General features: G+C 40.7%; 1 protein-coding gene across 1 annotated transcript in view; it reads right to left on the reverse strand.

The window, feature by feature from the left end:
- WIF1 (WNT inhibitory factor 1) overlaps nucleotides 1-17,170 on the reverse strand; it is an 18,865-nt gene extending 1,695 nt beyond the window's left edge. Inside the window, exons 1-7 of the mRNA XM_010180976.1 lie at nucleotides 17,068-17,170; nucleotides 12,855-12,995; nucleotides 8,919-9,014; nucleotides 7,169-7,264; nucleotides 5,717-5,812; nucleotides 2,035-2,130; nucleotides 1,327-1,422 (exon numbers count right to left, since the gene is read on the reverse strand). Coding sequence (XP_010179278.1) covers nucleotides 1,327-1,422; nucleotides 2,035-2,130; nucleotides 5,717-5,812; nucleotides 7,169-7,264; nucleotides 8,919-9,014; nucleotides 12,855-12,995; nucleotides 17,068-17,125 — 679 coding nt within the window. The 5' untranslated portion in view covers nucleotides 17,126-17,170. The remainder of the gene's footprint in view (nucleotides 1-1,326; nucleotides 1,423-2,034; nucleotides 2,131-5,716; nucleotides 5,813-7,168; nucleotides 7,265-8,918; nucleotides 9,015-12,854; nucleotides 12,996-17,067) is intronic.
- Nucleotides 17,171-17,791: the final 621 nt, after the last annotated feature.

A 17,791-nucleotide genomic window follows, 5' to 3' on the forward strand; every position in this document is an offset into this window, starting at 1 on the left:
ATGTACCCAAACTCCAAGTAATTAAGGACAGAAAATCTTGGAGCTGACAATAATATATGACTCATGACATGGCAGTTGAGAGTTTTGGCTTTGTTGTACAGGTAATTCTTTCTTTGGGGATGGTCACCCATAATACTTCTTTTTTCCCACTTGCTATCTGAGTTCTTTGTAAGAAAAGTATTACAAGAAGAAAAAACTCATACTGAACTTGTGAAGTTCATACTGATTTCCATTTTTCTAACCATAACTTATATTGATGGTATTTCTTCTTCAGAGAATGGCAGAAATACTTAAACACAGGTCTACCATCTAACAGCAGGAAACTGAACTTCCAAAACCTAATTTTCACAGCATAATCCATTTTAGTTAGATAATACTTATTTTTTAATGAAACAACTATATTTATTCTAACATATTTTAAAGTGATACAAATCACAGGCATCAACAACATTTAATAAAAATGAACATTCAGTTGATGCTGGATTTATCATGGCTAGTTGGTGGGTTTTATAGCTGCAAATTTTTTTATCATTGCCACTTAAAATATTAAATGTGAATCACTAGCTAACAGTGTTTAAGATAAATATTAATACGTCATGGGAGGATTTACAGAATGCCTCTTGAAGATTTGCAGTTACAGCACTATTGTATATGATATACAAAATTAAATCTGAAGTTGTTACTGGATATATCAAATTGTATTTCGAATAATATTACAGTGCTATTTCAAGTCCAGTGCAATGATCAGCTGCCTCATTGGGTGTCAAATGGGTCAACAAGCACAACAGAAATTTATTTTAAGGACTTTAACTTTGCTTTGGGACAATGTCTTTTGTGGTCTGTGGAGCATAAACAGGAAAGAGGAGGAGAAAACTTGAGAGTTGGTAAGCATAGATCTTGCATAACTCTTCAAATTTTCCCCAAGGTTTCTAAAGGACATTTCATTTTTAGTAAGTTTTAATCAGCTTTAAAACCTGATGAAGTTTTATTTCTAAAAATGCCTACCCAACACTTCAAAGCCGGCTGACACTACTGAGCAGTACTGAAAGACTTCAGGTCAGACATGCAAAGGCACCTAGAAATCTGGTTGACAGCAGATTCTGGAATTTCTAATACAAGGGTGATCTTGGTACAACACTGCTAAATGATTCTGAGGTTTCTTTAAGCAGCCAGAACTATGGAGTACTGAAAATCTTTGTTTTATTGTTTGTGTTAAATTAGAAAAAAAGGAGTGCTGATCGTCATTACTGATGCTGGAAAGGCTCCTGAAGCAGTTGAATGTGGAAGACCCCCAGTAGGGACTCTGGGGGTTTGTTTCTCACTTACTTTTATTGCAGTGTCTCCCATGCCAGCCTTCTTTGCACTGGCACTTGTTGGGCTCAGCACAGGTGCCGTACAGCCCGCAGCCAGGTTCACAGACAGCTGTAAGAAAGCAAGTGCATATCTATGACCTCTTGACATTTCATCCAGAGATACAGCTGCGTATTTTCTTTCCCTGATGTTCCTCACTGTGGAGTCCTGGCATGAGCTGAGGCTCTCACAGTAAATCTGAGACTTTGCATGAGTGTGTGCAGAGCCCCAAAACACTTCACCCTGCAACTCCCCTGCAAGATCTGGCTCAGCCTTTGGCAAAGAAGCAGATGGGACAGCAAGGCTGAGCACACACCAGAACAAACCTGAGAGGAGGGCAGCCCCCAGCATCTCTCTCACAAAGTACTCCCAGTGGATTTTAATTTTGCAACATATTGATGTTTTTTTAAGCATTTTGCTGCTACTAAACTGCTATTACTGAGCTAACACTTTGCTGTTTCATAGAAACTCAGAATACAGAAGAGACTGTCGGAAGGCTTTTGTAAAAAAACATTTCTGGTTTCATAATTCCCCTAGGTCTGCTGCATGCTGTATGTCCAGGAAGTAAATTAACCTGAAATACCTTGACAACAAGTAATTAGTGCTGACGTTATGCATAAAGATACTGTACAGCCAACTTGATGCTCCTACCTCAAGGACTGACAGAGTGGCTTTGGTACTCACGCTTTGAACACAGGTCTCCTTGGTAGCCCTTGGAACACTTGCATTTATTCTTACCAGTACATTTGCCTCCATTTCGACAGGGCTGGTGGCATTTACCTGGAAATCAAACGCACAAAACCAATGGTCTTAGTCCCCTGCACCTATTGGAGAGAAGTGTCCGAGAAGCCTGCCTTGTACCCAAAAACCTCATTGGATGCTGACGCAGGAGTGTGCAACTGTGGATCTGTCAGGAAGACTCTGCTGCAAGTCTGTGCTTCCAATTTACATATGCTCTTCTGCATTGAAACTATGATGATAATTTGGCACAGCCAAAGCCATGTGTCTGTGCAGCTTTTGCCCAGACTTGTGCCACTTGGACTCTGCAGGGTCCCCCATGCCACCGGTCAGTATTGGCTCCTGCTCTCCTCACTGCCCAGACTTTGTGCAGAAAGTGTGGGAGCCATACCCAGGGGACACAAGCAGAAGAAAATCGGGTGGCATCCAAGACAAATTTTACACTAGGAAGCTCAGGAACTGACAGGTACAGCTGCTAATTGCAGACAATAACTAGATTAGCTGGACCTGTCAGTTTGTAACAACAGGTTGAGGAGCACCTTAATGCTATGCATGGTGAGATGAGGCCTGTTGCACACCACGGCTCAGAAACTAAAGGCACATTAGAAAACCATGCCCTTCTTTCCTGCTTGCGAAGAACAGGGCATCTTGATAACAGTAATTAGAACTGGCAGACATTTTTTCAAGGCTTTTGGTCCGAAAATTACTCCACTTTGCCAAAGGATTGGCCTCAGATTCAGCACTAATGTTTACCTGAGTCTGTGTGCAAACAAAAACTGGACCCTGGCACAGCAAACGGCTTCCTTTCCTTTCCTGCTTTTTTAAAAGGATGTTAACTGAGACCTGCACGTGATAATTTAAGCATCAGCACTCATCCATTCCAATGCTGGCTTCTTCTGCTGAAAACCTTAGCAAACTCACTCATCTCCAGATCACAGACGGTTTCTTTGGGAGCTCAGTACCCCAGGCAGCACTTCTCAATTCTCAACCCCAGCAGACTTCGGTGATGGATGTGTGCATTGTCCATAAAAAAGAAACATTTGTCCCTAATGTGCTCAATTATTTTAATAGCCTTGAAACAAGCTTCAGAACCAGTTGATGGAGCAAACCGTGCTAAGCAGAGTTTCTGCAACAGCCCAATTTCCCGGCAGGAGCCTCTGGAGAGGGAACCTTTAGGCTTTCTAATTTGCAAGCATTTTGATTCCAAGTAATTAATGACCAAAAGGAGCAACGCAAAGGAAATCCAGGAATTTTTCTAGTTCTTGAAGTTCATCCGGAGAATATGGGTCAAGGGGTGTGATACCAACTTCCACAGAGCTGCATTAGGCAAACATTTGGCTTAGCACAGCTCAATTAACTTTGGACTAAAATATTTTCACAGAATGAAGGAAAGACCAGTAACTGTCTCTGTTATTGACCGAGAAATGGAAAAAGCAGTAAAACAGTTGGTGACAAATGAAGGACGAATCCAAAACAAAACAAAACTCTCTGGACTCAAACTGAAACACTAATTAGAGACAATGCATAACTATAGCTAGAAAAAACTTGGAAGACTGTGAATGCTTGTTAGTATTGTAAACTGGGTCCAGTACATTTCCCAGGAGTCTTGGAGAGTGATTTAAGTATTAGACAAACACTCAAAATCTTTAAACAACATTAAAAACCCCCCCCCCACATTACAGTTTTCAGAAGATGGTTTTCTGCCTCTTGAAAGGTTTTCTCCTCTTGTTATTTCAAGACTCCCATGACTGAATGTAGCTGGCCCTGGATCTAAGAGACTGAGTTGTGTTTCTCCTCTGGTGTTTCTAAGCCTCTTCCAGCATTTCTTGCAGTCTTGCACTGTTGTGCTGGCACTGGTGCAGTGCCTAGAGGTGGCAGCAGCCATCAATCACGGTCTAACAATTGCTGCTATCCCAGATTTAGAAAAGCCAAGGCAAGTGCATGGCTTTCCCTGCTTTCATCAACATTATTCCAGTTTAGCTCTCAGCATACTGTGACCCTGAAAATTTTTTTCTCTGTTTTATACAGGAACTAATTTACTGCCTGTATTTTAATTAATTTAATTTGAGTTGCACAGGTAAGCCTTTGCAAGAAGCCAAAGTCAATTCCTGTTCCAAGCAGCAGTAGACAACAATGAGCTTGAGCCCTTTGGACAGATCAATTAAATGGATTACTCTTAATTATACATGCTGCAATATCAATTCTAAAAGACATGCTTCTCAAACTTTGAACCAAACCTTATTCATCATCTGAGGACTATTAACAAAGTTGACTTCTTGAGGATTGAAGAAAGAAAAGGGGTTCTGTCAGAGCACCAAATTTGAACTGGATATAAGCAAAGGTAAACTTGGTGGAAAACCACACTGCTGTTCTTGCTGACATCTGATTTGAATTTATATCAAAGGGCAATCTTTATTAATTTAATAATAAAGCTTTACTGCTTCTTTTCGGTTCCAGTTTTGATTAGGTAAAAAGTAGTTGCAAAATGCCTTGTAATGTTTAGAGATAAGGTGAAACATTTATATACATCTACTGTTTATCTACACATAAGTACTGAGCAAAATGTAGGCCTTACAGTATCTGTGTTCTTTCTTTGCAGAGTGATTCATTTATTGTCCTGTACTGGCTGACAGCCAATGGAGTTGGAGTTTATTTCCATGTGTTTCCAAAGTATTCAATGATACAAATGTCATAATTGTGAGAAGAGCCTGTCTCTACTGATGCATATTAAGAAATCAGCTCTTATGTGTTCCAGGACAAATGCTGCTCTCCATGCTTCTGTGAAGGTGCTGGGGGACATCAGTGAGATTATTTGCAGCAGGGGAAGCTCCTCACACAGTGTCCTGTTAGAAGCTTTAAGCCTAGAAAGAGCGACCCGGGCATATGTTCTCAAAACCAAAATACTCATACTCTATTCAAGTGTGGGGAACTATAGAATTAATCCAATTTAACAGAGCTGTGAGAAAACTCTTCTTTTTGTGAGATCAAATAGTTGACAGCTGACCTCCCAAGTCTGTTCCAGCCTGGCTGTATCTCCACCCCCAGCTTTACACAGCACACTTAGATCAACCATGAGCTAAAATATTTTGAACTGCTTTGATGCTAAACTTCTGAAAATAGCAGGTCTTTTGATGTTTGTGGCACGGATTTTCAAGTTGCCATGTGAATGCAACTTAATACGTTACATGAAAGCTCTCAGCTCTTACGGTTCAGTCCTCCCTTTGCCCCAACCCCTTCTCTTCCCAGCTTACATTAGCTCTTTCAGAGGTGCAGTCTCAAACCTAATCTGCTGTGCTCAAGTGTGAATTGCCATAACATTTGAAAATAGCTGCTCCACACTGGCTTGGCAGAGCTGAACACCTGTCTGCCACAGAGTATTGCTTGCACACTTATGGCTTAAGGTTTGTTACCAAGCTTAGTTACTGGTAATAACAAAACAAGGTAGGGGATGAGATGGTCTAGCAATGAGTCAAAATCATCAGTAGAAAACTCACTTGAAGTTTGGGCCCAACCTGCTGAGTGAGACCTCGCTGTGAGCCCAGCGGGGCAGGTTGCATGACATCATTCAGACACTGGCACCAGAAGAAGTTGATGTAAGTGAAAGCAAGCACATGGAGATGCTACTCACTGATTTCACATTGGTCTCCTTCATAGCCTGAAGGACAAATGCATTTTCCCAGATAGAAACACGTTCCTCCATTGAAACAGGTTGTTGTACAGTTTGCTGAAATAAATAAAACAGGAAAGGACTAAGTTACTAACATAAAATCTGTCTGTCTTGGCCTTAATGTCTCCTGCTCTTCACCATAAATAAACACTGAGTAGGTTTTAAAAAGTTGCATTTGCATCTTTTAATCTGGTTTACAAAGGCTGAAATGTCATTTTTCCTACATAATGCTTTAAATGGGCACACGCAAGTCAATACAGAGAGAGACAAGTGAACAACACAGCAGTGTCAGATACTTGAGGACAGATTGTGCTGCATCTTTACCAAACTTCACGTGTAAAGCTCGTTGCAGGATCAAGTCACTATTGCTACTGAAACTGTTCGTGTCTGATAAAAGGAGCACAACGTAAGACTGGAAGCTACTTCTACAAGAGGTTACTTCACTACAGTTCTTAATATCTTGTCTAGAAAGAAACCTTTGTAAGTTTTTGTGGTGTGGTGACATAGAAGCAAACACTATGTCCCTCACCTGCCAAATTACTTACGTTACTTAACATTTTGTTAGACGTGACTTTTCACCATACTGCTGGGATTCACATTAATCCTTCAAGACACCTGGAGCATTTCACTACAGTGCACTTTGGAAACTTTTTTGAAACGCAGTACAAGTCTCATAAAGGACTAGATGCAAGTCAGAAGGACATTGACAACAACAGTTTGTGCAATTGTACCTGAAGGCCTAGGAACGTTTCTATTGTTTTGCTAGAAAGTCCACTAGGACCTTCTGCATTTAGTCTTTGCTTCATATAGGTCTGCAACAGTAAATGCAACATGATGTTCTGTAATCTGCTCTGCCATGAGCAGGTCAGTTATATTTCTGCAGGAAACAACTTGGTTTTTTCTACATGGTAGCTTGGACTGTTCCAAATCACTGTTCTGAACAACTGATTAATCCTCTTTATCTTTTCTGAGCCACAATGCAGCAACAAAAAATTAATAGTCTGCTTATTTTTTCATGTGTCCAGATGCAGCAAATTAATGGACTATATTAGTATTTTACTAAACTAATAAAACTAATTTTACTTCAGGAAACTAGGGTTCAAATAGAGATTTTTATTTTCCTAGGCCAGAAATATAAGTGAATTTTGTGGTAGGTCCCACAGCTTTCAGTGGATCAACTAAAGCAATTATCTAAATTACCCTTCACAGACCTGGCGTATATGGATGCCTGCACATCCAGCTGCAAAAGCACTGCAAATCCCTACAACTCTTCCAGCAGCTACCTGGTTGTGCTAGAGCACCTATCACTTTAAAAATTTACTTATTTCATCACTTGCCTGACTTCCCAAAATCCACTCCTAGAAGAAGTGAATAAGGAGAGGCTGCAGGATATGGAGCCTAGGGGCATTTTACCTTTGTCGCAGTTGATGCCATAGAAGCCCGGCGGGCAGATGCAGAGGCCGGGCGTGATGCAGAGCCCACCGTTCATGCAGCGAGGAGCACACAGTGCTGAGGAGCAAGAGGAACAGAAAAAACATCGCTGATGCGATAGCAACTGGCTACTTAAACACACAGCATATTGACTCCTTAAGCTACTTTTCCTTCTGCTGAATGCAATAAGTCACCTTTGCAAAACATCTTTTTTGGTGAGTTAAATCAATTCCTTCTCTGGATTGCATCTGGCAACTATATAGTGTTACTAAGAAAATGAAGACTAACTTTAGTTCAAATCTGATCCTGTATGTAATCAGAAGTCGCCTTTTGTACAGTTTAGTTCCAAAGAGGGAGGAGCAAAGTGCCCACCTACAGCCTCAGACTATTTGAAGTCCCCCAGACCAATCCTTTCTGTGACTGGACCCTGGTGCATCCACTCTGCAGACAGGACTGTCTCTTTAGGGGCGTCAGTAATTTGAGGGGCTCCCACGTAGGCTTTGCAGTGAACCCTCATTCTCCCTCTGCATACTTGACCATAAGCATGGCTACCTAATTTGGGCTAGGGAAGCCTGCCACGTGGCCTGGTTTGGTGGCCAAACTGTCTGCATGCTCCCCATGAACCTTTTCCAGTGCGCCTGTGCTCTCTCAAGATTTCTCTGCCGTTGTGGCCACCCCACAAGTCTCTTCCAGGGAGGCAACTCTTCATTTTGTGGTTGCCCACAATTGGTACATGCAGTGAGGCTGTTTAACTCACTCCATACTGACGAGTTAAACAGCACCCAGGCATGGGGCCTAGTGGGGGCACAGGATCATCCGTCTTGTGAAACTGGTGGTGCCGTGCCTTCCACAGCTTTGTCTCTGGCTGACCAGCAAACCTTCCCAGGCATGGCCCTGGGGTGAGCAGCAGTCACAGGCTCCTCTCAGCAGGGAGTTTGAAGAGGGTTTTTTTGGAGGGTAAGAGAGATTATTAAACATATGAATGTAAGCCACGCCACACCATTTGGCATCCAGGCCAGAGAACAGTCCCTGATCCTTTGTACTTAATATTTTGAATGTAGCCAGAGCATCTAGGGTGAAGGATGGCATTGGAATAGAATGCCCGTGGGGATGGTTTGCTCTATCTCAAGTCACCCAGGAGGGTCTGCCACTGGGGGAGGAGGAAGGAAGAGACAGGAATGAGAGCTAGTTTCCTCACAAAGTCACACCAATTTCCTGGTACTTCACTCATGGAAATGTCATTTGGGGATATTAATCACTAATGGAGGGGAAAAAGACTCTCTTTCCTTCATTTTCCCATCTTTGTTGTCAGCCTGCCTCCAAATTAGATCTTATCTCCAAATTAGATCTTATCTCAAAATAAACAAATGCAGAACATCAAAAGTTTTGTGCTTTGCTTCCCAGCTAGTCCTCATTAGCAGAAGAATTTCATTTAATCTTTTTGCCAGATGGATTCCCTGTGATTAAAGATCATTTAACTATTGTGTCAGTTTTTGTTAAGAGCAGTCTCTTAGAAAGAAAACATTGTTCTTGTAAGCAATAAAAGTTTCCATTAGACCACAGAAGATAACAGTAATTGTCTTATATATGTGGACTCAAAATATATGAAATCTTCAGAATAGACCATTCTTATTTTTAGGAGAGGCTACAGTGCAGTGGCTACAGTGCAGTAGCTACAGTTTTGTTGAGATTATGGTAAAGACAACAGTGGAGAAGATTTTTTTACAATTACCTTTCTCACAGTGAGGCCCGTAAAATCCATCTGGACATTCACAGACATGTCTTTCATTGCAAAACCCTCCATTTCTGCATCCTCCTGGACACTCCGCTACATAAAATATAGCAACAGTCTTAATTGAGTGTTATATACTTCAGCTGTCAGTCAGCTCTTGGGAGGATCAATATATTCCCTTTCACATAACAGTAAAAATGTGTTTTGACAGACAGGCAAATGATGACAGAAATGGAAGTCCAGCTAAGACCCCCTCAAGAGAAATTAGTTTATTTTTTGTTAATCTACAAATAGAGGTTTCAACACATGTTCAGACAAAGGCATGACGTGCTTGTTGACAGAACACATTTCCATTGGTCTGCTGTTCTGTAAGTGCATGAGCAATGTGGATGTTCTGCTCAATCCAGCACTTTCTCGTTTGCAGGGGAATGAGCAGGCAACTCAGTGCAGGACCTGCATCACTGGCCAGACCTGCCCTCAGTGTGCAGGACCAGTTTAAATTGCTGCTGCCTTAAGTAGACTGCGCTACAAGTGGCATTGCATTAATTATTACATCTGTTACTACTAAGGTGACAAAGTGATGAAATCTGTATTCAAACGAAAGAGACAGCTTCAAGGCTAAATGAAAGAAGACCAGACGGGAAGATGAAAGCATTCATGCACAATGGTCCTATATCATCATCGAGCTCTCAACTATTGATCAAACATTGGTAAAAGTATTTGACAACACCCGCTGGATTTCTCAGGGATGAGAAACACCTCTGGGTACCACCACCATCCTCAAAACACCAGAGTCTAAGAACAAGAGACAAAGTAAATTGAATCCCATGGAACTCAATGAAAATATGACTGCTGGGTAGAAAAAACAATTACTCAAAAATACTTTTCCAGATCTCTCACAGAGAAGGTGGCAAGCAGATGATGTCTACTCCCGTTAGAAAACTTAACATCACTGATGATCAGTGGTACCAGGACCACGGGGCAGCTTTAGCAGAGTAGGCATGACCTTCTTGTCTTGATACTATGCCGTGTGACATGCCAAGTGCCAAGGTTCAAAAACTCTGAGGTAGACCAATATGTCTCAGCACAAACTTGAAGGCCATCTATTAGACAGCAATTGACTGTAATGTTGGAATCATGTATTTTTTTTGTTCTTTTGTGTAACAGTGCTGTAAACATATGTGACTGACAACACCTGCCAGCAGCACCCTCACCTCTTCTCCGTTGCCTCATCAGGAAGAGCTGGCACCCACCATCCCTAGGCTGTAAAGATTTACTGTTCATTCACAGCAATTCCCAACTGAATAATAGCCAAGTTCAAACTGAAGCAGTTAAAGACTTTAAGGTGCATTTGTTTAAAGTAAAAAGGTGGAGTTTCTATAAATTCAGGAGGGTCAGGTTGCCCGAGGCATTTTTGCAGCCCACAGAGATTCTTTGAACTGTAACTCCTGTTAATATAGAGGAAAGCATAAACCTACACTTAAAACTGAAATTATTCTCCTTTCAGCTAATATTTGAGTCAGGTGTCCTATCTGTTAGTTAGATTCATACACAAATAAACATTTTTTTTGAAAATTTATCTAACAGCTGATTAGAGCCAGAGGAAATGATTGCTGGTATAACTCCATACACTATTCTGCTGCACTCATGTAATGGCTCTGCAATCAGTGGGATGCAGAGGGTATCTGAGACTAAGCAAAAGGAAAGAAAATCTGATGTATTGGTCAGGTGGCTGGATATTGTTTTCAACCACCAAACAAAGAGGAAAGAGGGAGGAGGAAAGGTGTAGTTTTAAAATGCTCTTCTATCCAAGGCCATAGATACATGAAGCAAAAAGTGTTGCTTTAAAAGTAAGGCTGATTGCAGTAACAGTGGTAAAGGCTTTTTGGTCTTACTGTGTTTCAACACTGTACTCTAGGACTCTTTCTGGAAATGCTTCTCTCTTTGTACTTGAATGCAGAGCTGCTATTCATTACAGAAAATGCACGTTTAAATACATACCATTTCAAACAGAAAAATAGGAAAGAAATTTTTTGTGTGGCCACCTCTTAGCCACAACTAATTCTCTCCTCTCCCACAAAAATGCTCCCTCAGTCCCCTCACTTCGCCTGGCGGGGACCCTTCTGGATGACCAAGAATGACTGGAAACTGTCACTGGGCCCTGGCAGTTGGAATTGGAGCTCCTCACCACAAACGATGTCTTTCAGAGGGAGGAAACTCAGCCATACTCTAACACCAGTTGGTGAGGACATTCTCATCCTTCTCAGCATCTGTCCCAAAACGCTGCGGTGTCCACCTTGCCAGACAGAGGGCAGGAATGGGAGTAATCCCAGTACATGCTAGAAGAGACAAGGTGAGAAAGCTCCTCCTCTGCCCACCTCTAGAGTTTGAAAACCATCCTTGTCTCTCTCAGCTCTCAAGAACAAAGGGCCAGGACAATAATCACCCCCAGCCTTCCTGATAGACCATATGATGTAGTCTGCTAAATTGTTAAATATTACATCTCATATCAAAATGGTAGCAACAACAACAACTAATAGCATAAAAATGATAACTTGGATGAACGCTACCACTAAATGGAGCCTTCTCTGTTCAAGCCACATTTTTCCATAATACAGACACTGCTCTCTCTATTAGATTACCCCAACACTATTTCCAAGGTTTATTAAGTTCTGTATGCTTTTAAATGAACTGAAAATAGGAAGAGAGCAAATGTTTTGTGCTGTATTTACATCACACACACAACTCCATACATGAGATCTGACAGATTTTCCTTCCTGTTCCTCTGCCCACTTCTTCTCCCCCTCCTCCACTTTCCCTGAGCTAACTGGCAGCAGCAAGGCTTCAAAGGGGACGAGCAGCTTTGCTATTTAGGTGTAGTGAGAGTTCAAAGAATAAACAGCTCCTGCTCCCGCTGCTCGCTCTTTGAAGCCCCACTACAGCCAATTACCTCAGAGAAAAGAGAGCAGAGAAGAAAGTATGGGACTGGGAATGAAGATTTAAGAAGAGAAGAATAAAAATCTCACTCTTTGTACATCAGCCCTATCATGGGTTAATTTGATACAATTGCACATGGCATGGGATAACTGCCTTATCTTAGATACTGATTTTTCAATATCCACAGCCTCAGATAAAAGTGATAATTACAGTTGTTTGTAGTGTATCAAATTAATCCAGAAAGTCTTATTACATAGTGTTTATGGTTCATAGATGAGTTGATTAAACAGGTTCCCTCCATTTCAAGTAAGTACTGCAATAACTTCACGGTACGCTTCTTCTGCCAGCACATCCTGTGTGCATTTACTGCTTGATGGCTGCAGCTATTAAGGACCGGCTTCCACCACCTTACCTATATCCAAACACAAGAGGTTGCCATCTGAGCTCCAGAGAAGGTCAAGACAACTTTTGCAGAAATTTTCTGATTTAGCATTTTTGCATTTGGTTTGGGCATGCAAACTGAGATTTAAGGAACTCTTGAACTAAGGCACCAAACAGTACTAATTGAAGTGGCCCCACTACAGATCCCAGGAGTTAAGTTCTCCAAATTGTGTGCCATTTCTGGAAATGTTAACCTCAGCTTCTTTTCACAGGACAAGCTCGCCTCCAAGCACCTCAAATCATTTGCTACCAGGTGCTTCTTGTATGATACCTTTCTATCAGAGTCTTTGATGTGATGAGCAGTGAACAGGAGGAGAAATGCCTCCAATCTTGTCTGCTAAGGGAGATAGAGTCAACAGTAAGAAAAGGGTTAGTAAACATGTAGTAAACGAACAGCAAACCTACAGACAGAGCCAGAACATCCTGCCATTCCCTACTATTGCTCCATGTTGTGTGACCATTTTATTTCTATCTTCTCCAGCCCTTATTCTGAGTGAAACGTAAGAAGATGAGGTGATCTGTTCTAACAGTATTCCAGCATGTTCTCTTTAATGTTACCTTGCTGACAGGTTTTAAAGAAGATGGCGTTCTGAGGGGTCTGGAGAATAATATTGCCTTCTGAATTCATTATGATCACGTTCACTTCAAATGCAGCGACCCCATCTTGTTTTCCAAGGCAAGGAAATCCAACCTGAACAACTGAAAGCAGAATAATAACAATAATATTTATATTTACATGCATATATATATAAAAGTTAAACCATACATTGAAATACTAAAAAATATAGATATTATTTATATTTAAGTTTTAGAGTAATACCATTGATGAAAACCTGTAACACAGAGATACACAGATCACCTTATTCACAGGGGGCACAGCAGCACAGGTGATGAGCCTGTGTTCATTTACTGACATAGTCCAAAAAGTCCACAGCACAGACAGCAATCTTGATGCAAACACACTTTTGCATTAAAACCAGGAACTAAGGAATTAAGGAATTAAGACCAGGAAATTATTCATGTGGAGGTATCTAGAGATACACCAAAACAAGCTGGTTGATCACTTCTGAGTCTAAATTCTGCAGACTCTCATATGACTTTTGCAAAAACATCTTACACAGTTCAGAAAAAAAAAGTTACACGAGATATGTTTTGCTAGATTGACTATTGCAATTAATACTTAAATAAGATACTGATTTAATTAGAACTTATTCCATGAAGCGCTGGCAAGATGGTAGACTTGATAAATAAGATCATGGGTGCAAATATTTAAAAAGAAGACATTGACACATTGCTCCGACAGAACTTGTAAAGTGTAGCATATTTGGAGATTGCCTTTTCAGGAAAAGTATTCAAACGCTTTTGAACTACAAAGAGTTTAAGTAAATAATTGAGGCCAGTAAATCTGGTGTATTTCATGAGGAAGCAAGCCTGATAGCTCAGAGCTATGGAATGCTCTGCTGTGATTGTCACAAGTGATCTTAAATAATCTTCAGATGAAACGATTTTATCTCTTTTCTTCAAAATTGGCTCTCCCTAACTGTTTTATAAATTAGATCCAGCTAATAGAAGTTGTTTATTCTTTTATTCCAAAGCTGGTCTGTGATTTCAGAACCAAATATTGAGCTAACAGCTGTACATTTGGTTTGTTTTAAACTGCTTGTTAAAAATTTTTTGCGAGTCATAATTGGGCCATTTTTATTATTTGTTACCTTGGTATAATCCAGAATAATTTATTGCTGAAACATATTCTGCTTCTGGTAAGTCCTACAAACTGAAAGGTCTAAAGCAATTTCATTGTTGAAGCACTTTTACACCAATCTTTTAAAAGATTGTTACAAAAAGCATGCAATCATGTGGTAAGAAGGAAACTCTTACAGTGGATTAAATAGAGTTTAGATGCAGTGAATTTCTTAAACTGCAGTAACCATCTTACAGCACCAGTGCAGAAAATCAGTGCTTGTACTGGGATATGTGAGACTTAGCTGAGCAAACTGCAACGGACAGGTAGACATGGCAGAAGTTTAATGATGGTACTATAGTCACATATAGACCTTAATTGATAGCAAACCCCTAAACTCCCCTGAGATTTGGCTGTGGGTTTAAATGCCTAGACCAAAGATCAGGAATGCATCTCTTAGGGATAGAGTCTAAGATGACAGGTCATAAACCCCTTATTCCAGCACTCCCCACCCTGGAAGAATCAGTATTTTTTGACTTCCCATATTTCTGAACTCCTAGGCACACAGAAATGCTGTAAAGGTTCCTCTTGTGAGCAATAAGCACTCAGATCCTGGCTGAGCATTGCGGTGGTTCAGAGCTGAAATGAAGTCCCTAAACTTTGCCTGAATGCCTGCCTTTTTATGCCTGTTTGAATAATGCTAAGCACCCACCAAGGGCACTACAGTCAAAACAAAGCACAGAGCAAAAGTCCCTTGCATCCAGAACGCTGTCCGTCAGCTTCCACAGGCTACCAAAGTGCTGGGCAGGGCTGTGGCAGGGCAAACCTCAGGTCTGGCTTCCCAAACTCAGGATGCAGTTTACATTTGTCCGTCACTGGCTAAAGACAAGGAGAGGCCGGCTCTGGTCACTTAGAGGGCCAGCGTCTTCTCAGTCACAGGCCACCACGTTTCCTCTGGGCACAGACCAGTAGTCGGTTTTACTTTCCTCAGTGTGGTGTCCAAGATGTTAACCACTGCCACCAGCAATGCTGGACTTCATTTTGAACTTACTGACCTCAGCTTGAATCACCAGGCATCCTTATGCTTTATTGGTGGTAGGCAAACATCCCCAAAGAAGTTTTAAAAGTCCACTGATTTTGACAAGATCACTGGGTTCAGCTACCTCTGAGTAAGATCTCTAACTGTTGATCCTCATTATTATTTCCCACTCTCATGTTTAATACAGCTATCTTTCCCCTTTTATTCCTTCTTATTTGTCTTCAGTGCAATCTTTTGAGCTAAAACGCTTTTCCAAGGAATTACTTGCTACTGTTGATTTGTTACTAAATGCAAGTTTGTGATTGAATTTTTTCTAACATGCATATGTGTAGAAAAATTATTTGGTAATGATCCAGGCAAACTAGACTAAGTTTGTCAGAAATGTTCTGTGAACATATAAATCATAGAAATAACTAAAAAGTAGCAAACTTTCACTACTTTTATAGCATATATTTATTTAAGGCTACTTAGTTCATTTTCGCCAGCTAGGAGGCAGTGTAAAAAAACCTATCATCACACCAATGACTCACTGTTAAATAGTGTACATTCTTCAAGTACTGTACGTGTACTGATTATCAATCTCTGATAAACAGTAAACTCACTATAATGCCAAACAGGACTTAAATACAGCTTATATATATATTAAGTGCAGCGGTACACTGCACATGAACCATGTAAGGAAGCACCATGGATGTGCCCGTATTAGTCCTGGAACTGAGGTACCAGTGCTGCAAGCAGGGTAAGTCCTTTTTGGCTTTAATCAGAATTCCCATCATGATTTTCTGCTGGAACTAAGAGATCTTGTCTTCAGCCTCCCTGCACTTGCAGATTATGTTTTCCTAAGCACAGTCAGAAAAAGGTCATTTTGATCTAGCCTTTATAGATAAAGGAGAAATTAGCTTATATTAGAGGATGCTGAGTGCAGAGCTTCCCAGATATCTCACCTGCTTTATACAGAGATGGAAATAATGCTTAACAAGAATTTGGCCTCTGTGAATTTTTAGTTACTTTTAAATGTATTGGAATTGCAACCAATTAAGCTGCAGCAATTATGGTACAAATATTATAGCACTCTTCACCTTAATCCATTTTTAATACCACTCATTATTTACTCATTACTGCAACATTACTTCAACGCCAGTCTACTACAAGCTGAAAATGGAGAATATTAAACACAAACCTTCAGAATTTATACTTTCTGAAAGAAAACAGAAAGAAAGACTGGTCAAAGATGTAAACCTGTTTATCAGTGCTCCACTTGCAGCCCCATCCTCCTTCTCATTTCTTTCCCATTTCATCCCACATGGTCTTAGGTTGGCTAAGGCTGATCATGAAGCCATGATCACTCAGACAGTACTGTCACCCAGATGTATGTTTCTGCTTTTCCACCAGAGAATACCACCTATTAACCCTGGAACAGATTGTGCAGACTGCTATTCATCCACTTCAGAGCAAAGTGTGTTCAATAAACTCTCAAGGAAACCTTTTTTACTTCACCTGGCTCACTGTGCACCATGGTGCTTCTGGAACACTCGTGTCGCCCTGGGCTGAGCCTCAGCTGTGGAGCTACAGACTCCAGTGAAAGACTAAGAACGCACAAGCAGGGAAAAGTGGTAAATGATAACATCCTAAACTAGAACTTGTGTCTTTGAGCTGAATGCCTGATGAGAACAACTGAGCCCAACTGAAAGTAAAACATCCACAATCTGCAACCTCTGAGATACAACATAATTTGATAACTATTCCTTATAGTGATCAAAGATTTTATTTTCTAAACGTTGCACAACTTAAGTAATAGTATTCATGCACATGAATCTTATGCAACAATTTTGCACAAGTTTCTGCTGATTTACCTACACATAAAAGCTTCATGTAACTTGGCTCAGACAAAATATGCTGCTGTACCCACAAATTGTTCAGTATCAAGCACTGTGGCAAGCATTTCTTTAGCAATAAACTTTAGAACTGCAGTTCATAATAAAATACTTAGACTTTACTGGCTGCGGAATATTTTTTACAGTACAGCAATTTATAATATCAACAGCACAAACCTGATGCTTTATGAGGAATTGTTCCAAGCAGAGGGATATTTATAGTTGGATCAGCCATTATGCCTTTATCCAAAGAGCGCAAAGACAGGAACTCGTAGAAGTACTCAGCCTATGATAAAATAAATGAAAAATCGATGTGTATTTAACTGTATTCACAGAAGCAAACGACTTAGTATATAAACTACAGCAGAAAAACACTACACTTTTCATTATGCCGTTCACTGGATTGGTTTCTATAATTCCCCTGAATGCTTCTTCACCTAAGAATAATTTTCAGATAAATTCCTCTTATTTCAGATATTGCAAGTGACCACAGAGTAATCAGGATGCAGCGTAACAGCAAAGAACAGGGCATGCATACAGTGAACAAATGTCATACACAGAAGACCTTTCTTTACAACCCACACCTTTTATTTGGCAGACCACATGAAATGTGTGAACAGTAAGCTAGCTGATTTTTGGACAGAATCCTCCAGGAATTGACTGGGGAGCCTGAATGACCTGCTTGCACCACAAGTGCAGCTTAAAGGACATACTCACAGCATGACACCAACTGCAACGTAAGACTACCCAAGCTTGCTCTTGAGTCATCTGCACAGCATGGCGCATTGCCTTGGGGAAACAGTGCTGGGCAATGAATAGCCATGTTACTGGAGTGCCACGCTAGGACTCATATCTTGCTTACTGCTCTGATACTGCCTCGTTCAACCACAGTTCGTTAAAT

The sequence above is a fragment of the Mesitornis unicolor genome, unplaced genomic scaffold (assembly GCF_000695765.1).
Source record: "Mesitornis unicolor isolate BGI_N332 unplaced genomic scaffold, ASM69576v1 scaffold16643, whole genome shotgun sequence".
NCBI lineage: Eukaryota > Metazoa > Chordata > Aves > Mesitornithiformes > Mesitornithidae > Mesitornis > Mesitornis unicolor.